The sequence below is a fragment of the Thrips palmi genome, unplaced genomic scaffold, assembly GCF_012932325.1.
Source record: "Thrips palmi isolate BJ-2018 unplaced genomic scaffold, TpBJ-2018v1 HiC_scaffold_10, whole genome shotgun sequence".
NCBI classification, from domain to species: Eukaryota; Metazoa; Arthropoda; class Insecta; order Thysanoptera; family Thripidae; genus Thrips; species Thrips palmi.
Genome location: NW_023144621.1, coordinates 3,488,314 through 3,502,982, shown reverse-complemented (window position 1 = coordinate 3,502,982; position 14,669 = coordinate 3,488,314). Strand labels below are relative to the sequence as shown.

At 54.6% G+C, this 14,669-nt stretch overlaps 2 protein-coding genes across 2 annotated transcripts; one reads left to right on the top strand and one right to left on the bottom strand.

The window, feature by feature from the left end:
• Window positions 1–21: 21 nt before the first annotated feature.
• LOC117654547 (arrestin domain-containing protein 17) lies at window positions 22–2,867 on the bottom strand. The gene is made up of 7 exons (XM_034401250.1): window positions 2,591–2,867; window positions 2,207–2,362; window positions 1,912–2,120; window positions 1,650–1,832; window positions 1,368–1,559; window positions 973–1,291; window positions 22–881 (listed from the first exon to the last, which is right to left on the bottom strand). Exons 1-7 carry the CDS (start codon window positions 2,700–2,702, stop codon window positions 712–714), a joined length of 1,341 nt encoding a protein of 446 aa, XP_034257141.1. The 5' UTR covers window positions 2,703–2,867; the 3' UTR covers window positions 22–711.
• Window positions 2,868–5,500: 2,633 nt separating this feature from the next.
• LOC117654411 (doublesex- and mab-3-related transcription factor A2-like) lies at window positions 5,501–13,864 on the top strand. Its single transcript, XM_034401027.1, has 5 exons — window positions 5,501–5,514; window positions 7,218–7,371; window positions 7,702–7,864; window positions 9,103–9,281; window positions 13,730–13,864. The coding sequence occupies exons 1-5, from the start codon at window positions 5,501–5,503 to the stop codon at window positions 13,862–13,864; spliced, it is 645 nt and encodes a 214-aa protein (XP_034256918.1).
• The last annotated feature ends 805 nt before the right edge of the window (window positions 13,865–14,669 follow it).

Genomic DNA, 14,669 nt, shown 5'->3' with positions numbered 1-14,669 from the left:
ATTGGAGAAGAAGTAGTTGCGTTTAGCTTTGACAGTGTCAGATCTACTTTATGTTGTGATACACTTGCCACAATTAACAGCGCTTGAACAGTCTTATCACTGCATCAGTAACAAAAACAAAATATCAAAAAATATTCAAGAATTGGTTGCCACATTATTTGTGCAAGACATTTGTGGAATACATAGCAATAAAATCTTAGTTTGAGTGGCTACAAGAATGACAAGGTACCTAAAAAACAGGCTAACAATGCATTTTTCAAAATTATTTGTAGTTGTAAAAGCACAGCTCAGAAAAGCTGTCAATGACGATAAAATAAATGTTGGTCTCCAAAACCAATTTTACAGATAAAAATATCTACATAGCAAAAGCATTTTGTTAGTATTGCCAACAATTCCTCTAATCACTCTAATTAGTAAAAAATACAAGTTAAAAATAAATAAAGAGATTTTAAAAATGTAATGTACAAAGCCAGGCAAACTACTGTAAAGAAAATTGTGCATGAAAAAATATCCCAGCAAGACAAAAATTTTACTGGGTTCAGATCTGAGATTGACTTTTACATCACATAAACCTTCAATAATATAATAAATAGGTATAAAACTGAAAATTCATATGTTCTGTAACAATATCACAAAGCAATCAAAAGCTCAAGGCAAATTATTGTCAAAGCAACTTCACATTGGTTCTGAACTCGACTGGACTTCTCATATTCAGGCTTCTTTTTTTGGCGGAGCGGCAGCAGGGCTGTCTGGGCCGACAGGGCCAAAGGACCACACAGGGTAGCGAGGAGTGAAGTCCTGGATACCCATGGTGTATTCATTATCAGATGCATCCTTGATTGTATTCCCCTTAAAGATGCTCTCTTCATAACTTGGAGGTGCTAAGCAAAAATAATTGAGACTCAATTTTATAAAATAGAAGAAAAGACAAAGGTAAACCTGTCTTGATAGAAGGTGTAGTGGAATACTTACGCAATTGAGGGTATAGTGGAGGAGCGCTAGGTGCGACAGAGCCATTGGCTGCTGGAGGCGTTGTGGGGTCCCCAGGTGCAGGGAGATTCCATCCACCACCGACAGGAGGTGCAGGGGAGACATCTCGCTGAGCAGGGGTTGGTGTTGGAGTTGGGGCAGGAGCTGCTGGAGATGACGGGTTGGGAACAGGTTGCGAAGGTTGGACAACCATGCCTCCAGGCTTGTAAGCTGTGGGCCCTGTCAGAAGTGGAATGGTCCCCATCACAATGGGAATCCGTGCGCTCAAGTTCTTGTGTAAGCCACCAACAACAGCCTCAACCTGGGAAGAATGACACTGGATTATGAAGCTGAAACGAGAACAAAATAATGTTTGTAAAGTCAGAACGCTGACAGACCTTGAGCACATATTGAAGATCAATGATACTACAGTTGGCCAAATTTGATGGCGGTACGGCAGGCACGGTGAGATCTTGAGAAAAGGATGCAGAGTTGTGAGGCAAAACCTCGGCATCCACAGCCAAGTCTGCCAGTTTTGTCTTTGTTATATTGGTCTTGCTGTAAGGGTTCTTTGCGTGCCATGTCACTTCCTATAAAATACAGAAGTGCAGATATAGTTCAGATTAGTACATACTTAAGATTGAAAACATACACAAATAATTTCAAAGAGTTTGAATTACCTTGCGTAGTACACAGTTGATTGGCCGAACACGAATATTACTCCCATTTTCAATTTCAATTTGGAAAGGAATAGTCTGACCAGGCACATAGCCACTTGTTGGTAATTTAACAGTCAAAGTAAGTGGTCCAGATTTGCACCAAAGGCAGCAAAAGCTTTTGCTCTTTTCAAACTCAACAGGTTCCTGAAATTAAGAGGTTTGGTTTGAGACACAACCGTATGAGCAAAGCCACATACATCAGTTGCACCATGGTTTTTAATACTTTAGCCTGAGGAAGTCCATTGAGGTCCAGTGGGGCGACCACAGTGAAAGCCGCTTTAGCGTCAGAATCAAATTTCCAAGGACGGTCGAGAGTTGCTTTGACAGTGTAGCGAATGTGCCCAAATTCACCCTCAAAGGAAGAGGGGGCAGTGGGTGGAATCTGGCTTGAAAATGGATAGGTGTATTCACCTTGAGCTAGCTCAACATCACCTGGGAAGAGTAAAGGAAGGTATGATAACCGCACAAGAACTTTAAAACCAAACAATGGTGAAAGAAAATAAAACGTTATAGCTTACCATTGGCGCTTCCAAACAAATAATACTGGTTTTCATAGTACGTTTCTTGTGCAGTAAAATCGGTGTAATCTGTGTAATCCTTGCCTTGAGCATCCTTCTTGTTTTCGGATTCCTGCCATTTCACTTGCGCCTCTCCTTTTATATTGAAGGTAATAGCTGTCAAAATACATTTAAAAAGTTATTAGGTGGGGAGAGACTTTGCATACAGACGTCTAACCTTACACACACGGCAAATGTCATGACAGCAAAACTCATTCATTCGGAGATGTCACGCACTTCCATTCAAGTGACAGGAGGACTCAAAAAAATGTGATCCTTTCGTTGAGAGTGCACCCAACCCAGCACAAACCAACCGTTGAGGTTAGACCAGACCAAAGTACCCACCTCTGATCCTCTTGGGCTTGTCGACACTAACATAGACCCGCCCCGTGACGGTCTGCCCCGCATAGTACGTGGCGTAGGGGCTGTCGAACTGGATGCGAATCCCCACGGGCATGGCGATGGCGGTTGCAAACGGCACGGCACGACGCTCACTCCTGTCTTGATAAATTTAACCTTCGGGCGTAACTGGGCGGAGGCGCGCTCGCGCTGCCAAGTTGCAACCAAATGCCACTCAGCTTGCCGGCGCCGCGTCTCCCCGTCTGTCTGGCCGCGTCGCCCCGCCGCGCCCCGCCCCGCCCCGCCGCGCCCCGCCCCGCCGTGCCATGGCCTCGCGAAGTTCGCAGTGGGGGAGGGGGCTCAAGGTGATTGTTCCCAAGCGCTAGATTTAGGCCCCGCAGCCTGGCAGCTCCAGCACTAGCGCCGCGGGCTGCCGGGTGGGCGTGGGCGTGGTCCAGATCTAGTCGTTATTCGCAGTTTCGTCCGGGCGAGAGGATAACACCGAAACGCCGTCGGCACTCCTACAGCCAGCAAGCCCATGGACTCCACAGAGGCTCCTGTCTGAGGGCAAAAAGTGCTACTGAGCCCCCCGCTAAGGCTGCCCTGGATCCGCCACTGTTGTGGCCACACATGCTGTTTCATCGTGTGTATTTGGCAGCCGCCTGCTTGCCTGAGCAGCCTGGTCAAGTCCTAGAAGCCACAAAGGCGCCTGCGAGGTAGGCCACCGGCCCGGCCCACAACACGCCGCCGTGGAGACGGTGGCCTACCTCGCCCCTGTGAAGACGAAAGGCGCGAGGTAGGCCACCGTCTCCACAGCGGCGTGTTGCGGGCCGGGCCGGTGGCCTACCTCGCAGGCGTTGAAGGGTCCGCAAGGCGAAGAATGGCGGCTGAACCTTCACGCAGTGGAACAGACGTAGCGCGCAGCGTTCTTGATGCCACAACGTTGTGGCCACAAACAGGCATGTACAAGAGGTGGTGACGCGGTGCGAACGGCTGTAGGTTATGTCCAAGCACACCGCGCCGATCAACAGCGCCCCTGAGTGATAGGCATCCCGTCGGACAGCGGAGCAGCCCTCCTGCGTCTTCGATTGTGTTCCCCGCAGGCACTTTTTGAAACTCCCAAGATGCAGCAGGACGGCAACGGCAATACCTTATCGGTGACGCATGGGGGCGGTTTGCCCCGCTCCTCCCAGATGAAGCCTTTGGGGGTAGCACAGCTAAAGAGCATGGCTAGCCTAGTCGCCTTCAGGCCAGCCACAGAAACGAGGGTTCGATGCGCTCGTGTCTCGCGTCCGAGCTGCAGACCGATTCCGGCAGTCGTTTTCGTCGCACTGCCTCTCGCACTCGTGGAGCGTCCCATGTAGGTGCGAGAGAGACAGAGCGACGAAAACGACTCTCGGAACCAGTCCTCAGGGGTATCAGTATCGAACAACTGTACCGTATCGCACATCCCACTCCGACACGATTCTTGATTCGGCAGCTGAGGCCGCGCGACCGCGCCACATTAAAGACCGCCAGACACGTCACCGTCCTGGCTAAACGGGCTAAACGGGCTCAAAGGTCGACAGACTCGATTTCAAGAAGATCTCACTCAGTGGAGAGCGGCCCGGCCCGGCGGCCTCGTGGGCCTCGAGGTAATTGGCCTAATGGGGCTTCCCCCGGCCATTGTCGGACAGTTCGGCAGTGCCGCGCCGGCGCCTTGTCGCTGCAGCGGAATGGTGCATCGGCCGACGCCACGGAAAGGACGAGCACGAGGGCTTTTGGGTGTATCCCAAAGTGGTCCGGGTTTCACTTTTTCCTGCTCGACGACCTGTGCGCCCTGCACGTCCTGCCTGCCCTCGATGCACCGCGTCGAAAGGGTTGCCAACCTCAGTATGGCCAGGCAAATTCTCGAGAGCAAAGACCAAATTATTGCCCATGTTGTCCGCGAGGCAGGCTGAGCGCTGGCAACACTTACGACGCTGGTGCATCGTAGACAATGTTCGCCTACCTTGGGGGCACCGACGGGTCGACGGCGGGAAGGCTGATCCTATCGGCCTGTGCGAGAGCCCATTCCTTGCCCTGGCCATGTACACCCCCATGGAGAGTCTTCGCCACCGGTCAAGAGCAAGTTCAGTAAGAGCCCGGTAGCACGCCTCTGGTGTAGACAAACCAACAGGGGTCTGTAAGTTAATCATGCGCATGGTATGATTGCTGCATGACATGAATGCAATGATGTTGCTGAGATCGCCATGGGAGACCTCCAGCTGATCACAAAGGTTGTTCGTTTTCATCCAATTGAATGACATTGTAACAATGATGATGATGAATGCTGAAGACGAGAATGAATGGCATGAGATAAAGGACATTGGAAGCATACATAGCACAGGGTGATGGATGGTGCAATGCATGATGATAACACGACAATGAGCGCTCCGCGCGCTGAAAATTCCTACCTCATGCTAAGTCACGTGCTATCAATTCTACACACTTCTAAGGCTGGTCACTCTGCTTGGGCATGCCAGATGAAAACAATAGCCTTCTGAGTAGATTCCGTAGCGATCCGCCACCCATGCATGCATGCATGCATGCAAGCATCCATGCGCACGGTTTAACTTTACAGACCCCAGGCATCAGTGTGCCGGGGGTACAGTTTACAGTTTGCGCCTGGCTATATGAACATAGCAGCCCGGACCACACTGACACTGAAATACCAAACGTGGCCGTTGCATGGAAAGACCACACCAAACGTGGTCAAGAGACCACACTGATGCTGCCATCTGACCACACCAGACCAATGTTTGGTCTTTCAGTGCAATGCTGAAAGAAAGGTTCGAATGAATGAATGGATGGATGAATGAATGAATTGCTGAATGAATGAATTGCTGAATGAATGAATTGCTGAATGAATGAATGAATGAATGAATGAATTGATGAATGGAATGTGAAGAATGAACTGATGAGAATGAATGAATAATGAATGAATAATGAAGATGAATCAGATGAATGAATGAATGAATGAACCGTTTCCAGCGTGAACTTCTAACACATGAATGCCTTTGTACACGATTGAATCATGATTGAATGAACACACTACGAACGAATGACTGAGTGACTGACTGGCTGGACGACTGCGCGAGCGAATGAATGGCAATCTGGGCGAGTAAGCGACACCGCACTGCATACATAACGCCCTCCCCGGTGATGGATGTGTGTGCACATCTACATTAGCAATCAGTGTAACAGGATCACTTGGAGCGCCCCGCCCCGCCCCGCCACACGCGCCGTGTCTCTCTGTCGCTCCACGTGTCGTGGCGTCGCGGCGTGGCGGCCTCTCTCCTTCCGCCGGTTTGGCTCGGCTCGCACAGCCGTCTGAGTCCGAACACTGCTTCGTCACTCTGTCTCTCTCGCACCCATACGGACCACCCCATGAGTGCGAGAGAGACAGAGCGACGAAAGCAGTGCTCGGAATCAGACGGCTGTGCGCTACAAGCCGCGAGTGCAACAAAGACGAGGCGCCCTGCCGGCCTAGCAGTGCCTAGCAGCGTCCGAACGATTCTTTGCCGCGCGCTCTCTCTCTCGCACCCCAGTCCTGCGAGACAGAGCAACGAAAGGCTGGTCGGGATGAGCCAGCCTCCACGATGCACTGCTCGTCCTCGCCAGTCCTCGCCGCCCCTCGAAGCGAGTCAGACCAGCCGGCCAATGGGGAGGCGCCGGGCGGCGGGGCGGCCAGAGGCAGCCAATGGCGGCGCGGCGCGGCCGCGGCGAGGCGTCGAGGGGGCGTGTCCGACGGCGTGCCCACGGCGTGCCGACGGCCGGGGCCGCGGGGGCGCGATTCGCGCGGGGGCTTTGCCGGCTTTGCCGCGGATTGGTGCGAGAGTGGCGGAGCGGCCACGAAACACGGAGCCCGCATCGCTGTGCACCCTGCCGCCCTGCAGACTGGTTCCGAGAGTCGTTTCCGTCGCTCTGCGCCTCTCGCTCTCTTGGGGTGGCCCGCAGCCCCCGCAGCCCGCAGGCGTGCGAGAGAGACAGAGCGACGAAGCAGTGTTCGGAGTGAGGATGCTGCCCCCACTACGCGGACTGCGGAGTGACAGTCCGTCGGTGTTGCCCGCCGAGGGCTCCATGTGGAAGGCTACCTCGGCAGCCCCCCCCCCCCCCACTCCCCACGACGGCCTCCCTGTTCTGTTGCCCTGTTGCTGCGCCAGGCGAGACAATGCACGGGAAACATCCGAGGGTTCAGGACGCGTCGCCCCGCCGCGCCGCCGTCCGCCCCGCGCGCCTCGTCGATACCGCGTGCTGCGTCCTGGGGCGCTTGTCGTTCGCGCCGCCGCGCCGCCGACGGTGGCACCGTGTTTGCACGAGGAGGGACGCGACGGTCTCGGGCACCTCGTGGCTGGACCGAAACCGCAGAGACTGCTTCAAGGACACGCGTGGTAGCATTTTGAAGAGCATCAGCTGGAGGACACCGTAGCTGGAGGACACCGTCGAACGCGCCGATCTGCGGACATCGGCCAGGCGGTGTCGGTGACTGGACGGGACGGGCCGGGCGGCCACCACGGCGGCGACGGCATGGTCGCGGCGACGCGCTAGTGATCCCCATCGCCTTCGCCAGCGCCACGATGCTGCGCGCCCCGGGGGCGTCGTACCCCACGACGGAGCGCGGCGCGCGTCGGCCCAAGTGCGCGCGCTGCCGCAACCACGGCATCATCTCGTGGCTCAAGGGCCACAAGCGGCAGTGCCGGTTCAAGGGCTGCATGTGCGCCAAGTGCAACCTCATCGCGGAGCGGCAGCGCGTCATGGCGGCACAGGTAGGCCGGGCGAGGCGACAGCGTGGCGACAGCGTGGCGACAGCCCGCAGACTCATTCCGAGAGCCGTTTACGTCGCTCTGTCTCTGTCTTAGCTTTACGGGACGTCCTGGCCATGAGTGCGAGAGAGACAGCGACAAAGCAACTCTCGGAATGAGTCTTCCTGCAGTGCAGGTGCGCGCTGCGGGCTGCGGGCTGCGCCTGGCTGGGCCGTGCGCCCCTGCGGCCCGGAGCGTAGGCCACCCGCTCGTCAGGGGTGCTGCGACACGGCCTACTTTCAGGCGCCCGAGCCAGCTCATTGACGCAGGCAAATTTGATGCCGTGTGCCGCAGGTGGCCCTGAAGAGACAGCAGGCCGCCGAAGACGCCATCGCGCTGGGCCTGGCCGCGGTGGCCACCGGCACGCAGTACGGCTTCCTGCCGCCGGGGCCCATCTTCGGCATGACCATCACCGCCCCCAAAGGTGAGCCAGCGCCGCGCGGCACGGAAAGCCAACGTCCTCGACCAAACCGATTACCAGTGGCGCTCCCCCCGCAGGCGGGGTCGCGGCCTCCGACTCCAACAACAACGCCGAGGACGAGGACGCCGGCGACGGGGAGGGCAGCGAGGGCCGGCACGAGGACCGCGACGACGGGCCGGACGCGGACGCGCAGCACGCCGAGCACGCCGAGCACGATGACGGCGGAGGGCGGCGCAGGTATCGTATCACTCGCGGTGCATTTAGGTTTCCCGCGGCGGCCTCTCGCTGGAGCGCGCGTCCCCGCGTCCGAGTGGGGTGTCTCCGGCAGCTGAGCACTGCTTTCGACGCTGTCTCTCTCGCTCCCTTCCGGCGAGCCCCGTGAGTGCGAGAGAGACGGAGTGATGAGAGCAGTGCTCAGAATCAGCCCGCCGGCGCAGCACAGTGGGACACAAGACCGGTGAGGTCGGCCAAAATTCTAGGCGCGCTTTGAGCGCCAGAGTAGACATGTGCGCCGCGCCGCCGCTGCGCCGCCGCCGACAAATTTTACCACGCCGCCGCCGCTGACCGAAAATTTGCGGCGCGCCGCCGCGCCGCCGCCGATGATTTTACCGGCGGCGGCGTCGGCGTCGCGACCTTAAATGCCCTAAATATTTGCATTTCCATCAGCAGCGAGCGCCCAGGGATAGGCAACCCGACGAGCACGTCCTCCGCCGCGAGAACAAAATCTCATTGGAGTGTTTAAATTGCTTAACTTTTACCTTTGTAACGAAACTAGTCCACCCTAAAGAACTAGTCCATCAAATTGTGTTTTCTTTTCATGGGCATGTTTTTAAATTGAGAAAATAGACCAAATTTAAGTCAACCACGCCGCCCGCGCCGCCGCCGCCGCCGCCGATCAAGACATCGGCGCAGACGCCGGCGTCGCCGCCGCCGCCGGCTAAATTTCGGCCAAACGCCGCCGCCGATGAAAATGCGGTCGGCGCACATGTCTACGCCAGAGTCGCTCGATGGGACTCGAACTGAACGTGTGACCCCACCAATGGATCGCTCTCCGAACGAGGAATCCATTGGTGGGGTCACACGTTCTCGTTCGGTTTGACTCCTGTGTCGCGACGCTTTGGCTCAAAACGCATCTAGAATTTTGGCCGCCTCCACCGGCTTTCTGGCCCACTGTGCGCAGGATAAGTGAAAGGGCGCTTCGCTCGGCCTCGCCTCTTCCAGGCTCTCCTCCAGCCCCCTTCCGGCCGCCACCCCCGCCGCGCCGCCGCGGCCAGCCCCGCCGGCCTCCTCCCTGGACTTGCTGGCCCGCCTGTTCCCCAGCAAGAAGCGCTCCGTGCTGGAGCTGGTGCTGCAGCGCTGCGAGGACGACCTGCTCAGGGCCATCGACCACTTCGCGCCGGGCACGCAGAGTGGCGCACAGTGCAGCGCCAGCCACGACGGGCTCGGCCCGCCGGTGAGTCTGCCCAATTATCGCCCGCTGCTGGACACTGATTCCGAGAGCCGCTTTCGTCGCGCTGTCTCTCTCGCATCTCAATGGGACGCTCCATTTGTGCGAGAGAGACAGTGTTACGAGAACGACTCGGCCTGCTGGGTGGAGCCCTGCTCGCAGTGGCCCTGCAGCAGGCGTTCTAAAGGGCGGTGTTGCCGATTCCAGGTCGCGGCTGCCGAGGCTCGGCGACCGCCCCCGTCTCCGCGGCCGCCTCTGCCGCCGCAGCCGTCCGAGCCGCCGCTGCCGCCGTCCCCGCAGCCCGCGTCGCGGTCCGCCTTCCGGCCAGTGCCGCCCCCGCCGCCTCCAGGCATGGGCTCCATGGCCTCCATGGCCTCCATGCCGCCCCCCATGGCGCACCAGAGCGGCCTCGCGCTGCGGCACCCCATGCTGTTCCCATTCCACCAGGTCAGCCTCGCGAGCGTTGGTCTGTTTCTGCCAAGTGTGGAGATCTCCACACTTCCCGGAGTGGAGGAAACTCTAGAAACTGAAGAGAGTGCATGGCATGCTCCTCCCAGGAGTCAACCACTAAGCACTCTCTTCCAAAGAGCATGCTTGTAAGCACTCTCTTCCAAGGAGCATGCTTGGCAAGCACGCTCTTCCTTGGAGCGTGCTTGCAAGCACTCTCTCGGATGAAAGCGTGCCTTTTCGCTGATATGAATCCATATAATAGTGAGGCAGCACGCTTTATTCCAGAGAGTGCTTGCAAGCATGCTCCTGGGAAGAGTGTGCTTTGTGGTTGACTCCTAGGAGGAGCATGCCATGCACTCTCTTCAGTTTCTAGAGAATGTGTGGAGTTTGAAGTCTCCACACTAGGCCGTGTGAAGTTTGCAGTCTCCGCACTAGGCCGTGTGAAGTTTGCAGTCTCCGCACTAGGCCGTGTGAAGTTTGCAGTCTCCGCACTAGGCCGTGTGAAGTTTGCAGTCTCCGCACTAGGCCGTGTGAAGTTGCAGTCTCCGCACTAGGCCGTGTGAAGTTTGCAGTCTCCGCACTAGGCCGTGTGAAGTTTGCAGTCTCCGCACTAGGCCGTGTGAAGTTTGCAGTCTCCGCACTAGGCCGTGTGAAGTTTGCAGTCTCCGCACTAGGCCGTGTGAAGTTTGCAGTCTCCGCACTAGGCCGTGTGAAGTTTGCAGTCTCCGCACTAGGCCGTGTGAAGTTTGCAGTCTCCGCACTAGGCCGTGTGAAGTTTGCAGTCTCCGCACTAGGCCGTGTGAAGTTTGCAGTCTCCGCACTAGGCCCGTGTGAAGTTTGCAGTCTCCGCACTAGGCCGTGTGAAGTTTGCAGTCTCCGCACTAGGCCGTGTGAAGTTTGCAGTCTCCGCACTAGGCCGTGTGAAGTTTGCAGTCTCCGCACTAGACCGTGTGAAGTTTGCAGTCTCCACACTTCAAGTGTGGAGTAGCTCACCGAGTCCCTCTATTTTGGCATAGTGTGAACGTGGTGGAGAACTCCACTGAAGCGTGTGCAACGCATTCCAAGCGGAGCCCTCCGCCTTCAAGGCGGAGTTGTCTAACGGTTGACAGTGCGCAAGTGCGACGTAGAGGACGCAGTCCAGACGCAGTCCAGACGCAGTCCAGACGCAGTCCAGACGCAGTCCAGACGCAGTCCAGACGCAGTCCAGACGCAGTCCAGACGCAGTCCAGACGCAGTCCAGACGCAGTCCAGACGCAGTCCAGACGCAGTCCAGACGCAGTCCAGACGCAGTCCAGACGCAGTCCAGACGCAGTCCAGACGCAGTCAACCAGTACGCAGTCCAGACGCAGTCCAGACGCAGTCCAGACGCAGTCCAGACGCAGTCCAGACGCAGTCCAGACGCAGTCCAGACGCAGTCCAGACGCAGTCCAGACGCAGTCCAGACGCAGTCCAGACGCAGTCCAGACGCAGTCCAGACGCAGTCCAGACGCAGTCCAGACGCAGTCCAGACGCAGTCCAGACGCAGTCCAGACGCAGTCCAGACGCAGTCCAGACGCAGTCCAGACGCAGTCCAGACGCAGTCCAGACGCAGTCCAGACGCAGTCCAGACGCAGTCCAGACGCAGTCCAGACGCAGTCCAGACGCAGTCCAGACGCAGTCCAGACGCAGTCCAGACGCAGTCCAGACGCAGTCCAGACGCAGTCCAGACGCAGTCCAGACGCAGTCCAGACGCAGTCCAGACGCAGTCCAGACGCAGTCCAGACGCAGTCCAGACGCAGTCCAGACGCAGTCCAGACGCAGTCCAGACGCAGTCCAGACGCAGTCCAGACGCAGTCCAGACGCAGTCCAGACGCAGTCCAGACGCAGTCCAGACGCAGTCCAGACGCAGTCCAGACGCAGTCCAGACGCAGTCCAGACGCAGTCCAGACGCAGTCCAGACGCAGTCCAGACGCAGTCCAGACGCAGTCCAGACGCAGTCCAGACGCAGTCCAGACGCAGTCCAGACGCAGTCCAGACGCAGTCCAGACGCAGTCCAGACGCAGTCCAGACGCAGTCCAGACGCAGTCCAGACGCAGTCCAGACGCAGTCCAGACGCAGTCCAGACGCAGTCCAGACGCAGTCCAGACACAGTCCAGACGCAGTCCAAGCTCTCTAGCCCTTTGCGTCGCGTTCCAGGGTGGCGGCCGCCTGCTCGGCCCGTGGTGCTCGTCGTCGCCGGAGCTGCTGCTGGCCTTCCCGCCGCTGGGCCCGTCGCTGCCGCAGGGCTCGCACGGGCTGTTCTTCCAGCCGCCGCCGCTGTGTCTGGCGCCGCCGCCAGCGCCGCCCCCGCCGCCCCTGGAGCAGCCCGTGGACGGCCCCGCGGCGCGCGACCTGTCGTGGCCCGTGCTGCACGCGGGGCACGCGGGCCACGCGCACGGCCTGCACGGCCACCACCTCGACGCGCGCCCCAAGGCGTCCCCGCGGCGCGCGTCCGTCGACGACGCCGCGGAGCCCAACGACGTCGTCGACGCGGACGCCGACACTTCGCCCACGCGCCGGGAGTGACTCGGATCACGACGTCACTTGCCGGATTGAATGTGATAAAGACGACGAGTGCGCCATCCGATGAAGTGTGCGTACCGCTCGCTTCGCTTAACCTGCGTTTTCCTAGAAGTCGGAAACTCTAGTCTTGTCGTCATATGTGACCCGGACCCGACGGTGTCACTGCCTTGTGTGCTTCACACGTTGACACGATTCACGCCTTTGACCGTCGTCAAGGAGGTAGGGCACGGGCGTCGACACGGCCGTTCGAAGCGCCTGATGGGTAGGCAATCACCAGACACTCCGCATAAGGAGAGGAAGGTGCGACATTTCTCCCTTCTTTTTCCGAGTCTTCGTCACGCGCCTGCGTCCCATTTGACATTTTTAATTTGTGGATTTTTGTGGTTGAATGAATACACGCTTTACCTGATCTCAGTTTTAGTTACGAGCTTAGTAGTGTTATTTTATTTTTCTCTCGATGTGATTATTTTAACGATACAATCAATGTCTTGCTTGCCTCTGGTAAACATTTGTGTGACCGTCGGCTACGTATCTATTGTTACTTCATATCTGCACTATTGTGTGGTGTACTTTCCATGTTAAGTTGCTGTTTTAGATTGTGTTTTTTCAGTTATTGTTGTCATTCTTTACCCGAGGATATTTTCCTTACCTTACCATATGTAGCTTCCGGAGGAAAATTAAATAAATTGACTGCGTCAATAAATCGTTGCTTTTGTTCTTCTTTGCCCCTTCTCATTCCGGGTTCATTTGTTATTTAGGGGTAGTTGTACGTCTTGCACCCCCTACAACTCTTTAAAATTTGAATTTTTTTAAAAATAATAGGAATACTAGGTGAAGCAGTGACGTGGAGAGAGCTCTTAAAGTAGTTAGTCAGTCAGACGGGGGTGGTCAATAGAGTGTCTTAACAATTTGATTTTAAAGACTTTACAGTTACCAAAAAATTACAAGTGTGTTGGAAATTTATTGTTTTTGCTGCATTCTGCTATTGAATAATTCTCGGCTAGTTTTCCCGGGTGGAAGGATCTGCAGTTTAAACCATATTGGAAAAATATAGATTTTTTGTAATGTTAAACTTAATTTTTAAATAATTTTTTTCATACTTTAAATTACTGTAATGTATTATATAATTGCAGGTAAAGTGTAGTTCAACTACAGTTGAAGTGTAGTAAACTACAATTAAACTGCAAAAAAAGTACCAGTTATTTCGGACAACTATAGTTTTTGACCCAGGTTGCCCTAGTCTTCAGATCAGTTGACTATAGTTCAAAGTACAGTTTTACTGTAGTTAAGTTACACAGCCAGAGTTAGTTCAAAAGAGAAAACAATCTGCAGTTTTAAAATTTGGTTCAAAATTCAAAATTTTTAATTTTTGAACCCTGTTTTGAGGGGACATCTCCTCCCTCTGACCCCTGAGGTGATTGACTTTGTGTTAATTGTGTGTTTTGATTGGATGTTGCCGGGAGTTGAACCTCGGACCCATGGCTTGTGAGGCAGAGGCCTTGACCACTGCACCACTGAGCTTCCTTGTGGATAGGGGCTTGGCTACTCGACCACATGGAAAGGCCGGCTTTCCTCAGGAACTAGAATTTAACTGCTAGAAAACTACAGTTTTACTGTAAGCCACTCTGTACTAGGAGTGAAATTCACTTGTCCTAAATGTAATTTATAATGAATTTGCCTCAGAAACCAAGACACAATGGAGTGATTTAATTCAGAGAGCCTACAAGGTCTTAATTTTCAACGACTGGACTCGTTACCTTTTCAACTTCTGAGACGCATTGCATTATAATGCTTTCTAGTTTTATTTGTGTTTGACATTTTATCATCCAGTCATAATGAATTTGATGCCACTTAGCTAGACCTTGTTTGGCGACAAGCTGGCTAAATTTTGTGGCTTGTTGATTTCCGCAATACTTTGTCACATGCTACCTGACCAATATGGAACATTATAAAATAAGCAAACAGATAACCAGATAGTATTTTAAGAATTGGCTACATCCAGCCATATAGGTTTTCATATGAAAGTTTAGTCGTGTCTTCTAAAAGTCTCCAACGTCAAGTATTTCAACGTAAACTTTTAAAAGAAATAACTGACACTTCTAAGATATATTTCCTTTTCAATCCTTATATTATTTTAATCACTCAATGTAATTGTTTTTGATCTTCATATCAAGTTGTAGTACTTGACATCTTAAACTATGCCTTAAGCAAAAAATTACTACAAATTGTAGTAAACATTCAACTAGTTTGTCATTGTGTAAAAAAGTATGAGCAGAAACTTTATTTCCTTTGTAGATCCTGCTGCAGATAGAAGTGTAGGCGAATCTTCAGTAGTGGACTATTAAAGTAGAGTAGAATTTAAAAACTTTTAACTTCACTTTGTAACTGCAGATAGTATTTTAT

Coding starts and splice junctions, on each gene's coding strand:
- LOC117654547 (XM_034401250.1), bottom strand. CDS start 2,702: ATGCCCGTGGGGATTCGCATCCAGTTCGACAGCCCCTACGCCACGTAC. Junction 1,833..1,911: donor ATGGACTTCCTCAGGCTAAA/GTATTAAAAACC, acceptor TCTTAATTTCAG/GAACCTGTTGAGTTTGAAAA. Junction 1,560..1,649: donor TCAACTGTGTACTACGCAAG/GTAATTCAAACT, acceptor TGTATTTTATAG/GAAGTGACATGGCACGCAAA.
- LOC117654411 (XM_034401027.1), top strand. Junction 7,865..9,102: donor GCGCGGCACGGAAAGCCAAC/GTCCTCGACCAA, acceptor CGCCGCGGCCAG/CCCCGCCGGCCTCCTCCCTG. Junction 9,282..13,729: donor ACGACGGGCTCGGCCCGCCG/GTGAGTCTGCCC, acceptor TGTTGCCGGGAG/TTGAACCTCGGACCCATGGC.